Genomic DNA, 1,287 nt, shown 5'->3' with positions numbered 1-1,287 from the left:
AGTAGCACTGCCCTGATAGGGCGAATAAAAATGTGAGGCAGTGTGGTGAAATCAGGCGCTCGTAAAAATAATGAAATCGAAGAAATATTAGTTTTTCTGTATGTCTGACAATTTTTATTGATTATTTTTCTTTTTTGGCTCAGTTCTTTTTGTGTCCTTATAAAAACACATTTCCATGAGAACTTCACAGAATCACGTCGATTATAAGCACAAAGTTTGTAATTTGATCGTTTTCAAGGACTCTCAAGCTATTGAAATTGTCAAACTTTGGCGGTCATTTTCTCGCTAATTTTACCTCTGAAATCAGGTGACCCACACCTCCTTCAATTGCAAATATCTCGACTTCTATTCGTGACAGATGGGCATTTTTTTTCAATGAGCGCAAGACTTATGAACAAGCTTTAAATATATACACCTATAACTCCATATGCCCAAAAATTGACGAGCGCCATATTCCACCGCGTCGTGACACATATGTGAATTTCAACCATGTGCCGGGAGTCGCATAAGACCTGAAAGAAACGGAAGTCAAATCGACAATAACTGCAGGGATCTTTTTGTTGACTACTCACCGGCTGGCTGTCGAACCACTCCCGCTGCTGCTGCCACCTCTTCAGCGTCTTGACCCGGGCCAGCAGCATGCCGTCTGTGCGTCCTTTGAAGAACGGGACCATTTTGGACCACACTGAAAAGTAACGGGATCATTTTGGACCAAAAAGTAACAGGATCATTTTGAACCACATTGAAAAGTAACGGGACCACTTTGCACCACATTGAAAAGTAACAGGACCATTTTATACCATACTGAAGAATAACGGGACCATTTTGGACTACACTGAAAAGTAACGAGACCATTTTGGACCCCAATTTTTTACCCCACACTAAAAAGTAATTGTTTTTGTAAGTGTTTTATTGCGCTCGCAACTGCATAAGGTCATACGAGCGTGTGGGGGATACATTAAGCATTTTCAGCTTGGTGGGAATTAATTTTGAATTTCAACTGGGTGGCATCTGAAGCCTACTCATGCTGTCGACTTTTAGGAACCACCAGGGGATCTTTAACGTGTGCAAACTTGCACACGGGACCTCCGAGATTTTTCCACTCTTATCTGGGAAGGCTAGGTGTTCAATCTTATCTACCCTAAGATCAGTGGTGTGGCTGAAAGACAGCAGTAAGAAGGAGCCAGGACTAAAAAGTAAGACATTGGAGAAAACAACTCACTTCACTTACAACACTCAGTAGCCCACTTGCTACAACTGGCTCAGAAACATTAACTATAGTCTGTT

At 41.6% G+C, this 1,287-nt stretch overlaps 1 protein-coding gene across 2 annotated transcripts in view; it reads right to left on the bottom strand.

Annotated features, from left to right (window-relative positions):
• The window catches only part of LOC101846210, a gene marked incomplete in the record, with an annotated part of 51,622 nt that overhangs the window by 27,477 nt on the left and 22,858 nt on the right, over positions 1–1,287 (bottom strand). For both annotated transcript variants that reach the window (XM_013082094.2, XM_013082095.2), the window contains 1 exon segment: positions 573–685. In XM_013082094.2, coding sequence (XP_012937548.1) covers positions 573–685 — 113 coding nt within the window.

Source organism: Aplysia californica, unplaced genomic scaffold (genome assembly GCF_000002075.1).
Source record: "Aplysia californica isolate F4 #8 unplaced genomic scaffold, AplCal3.0 scaffold00158, whole genome shotgun sequence".
NCBI lineage: Eukaryota > Metazoa > Mollusca > Gastropoda > Aplysiida > Aplysiidae > Aplysia > Aplysia californica.
The sequence above is the reverse complement of the archived record's forward strand: the minus strand, read 5'-3'. Positions and strand labels throughout refer to the sequence as shown.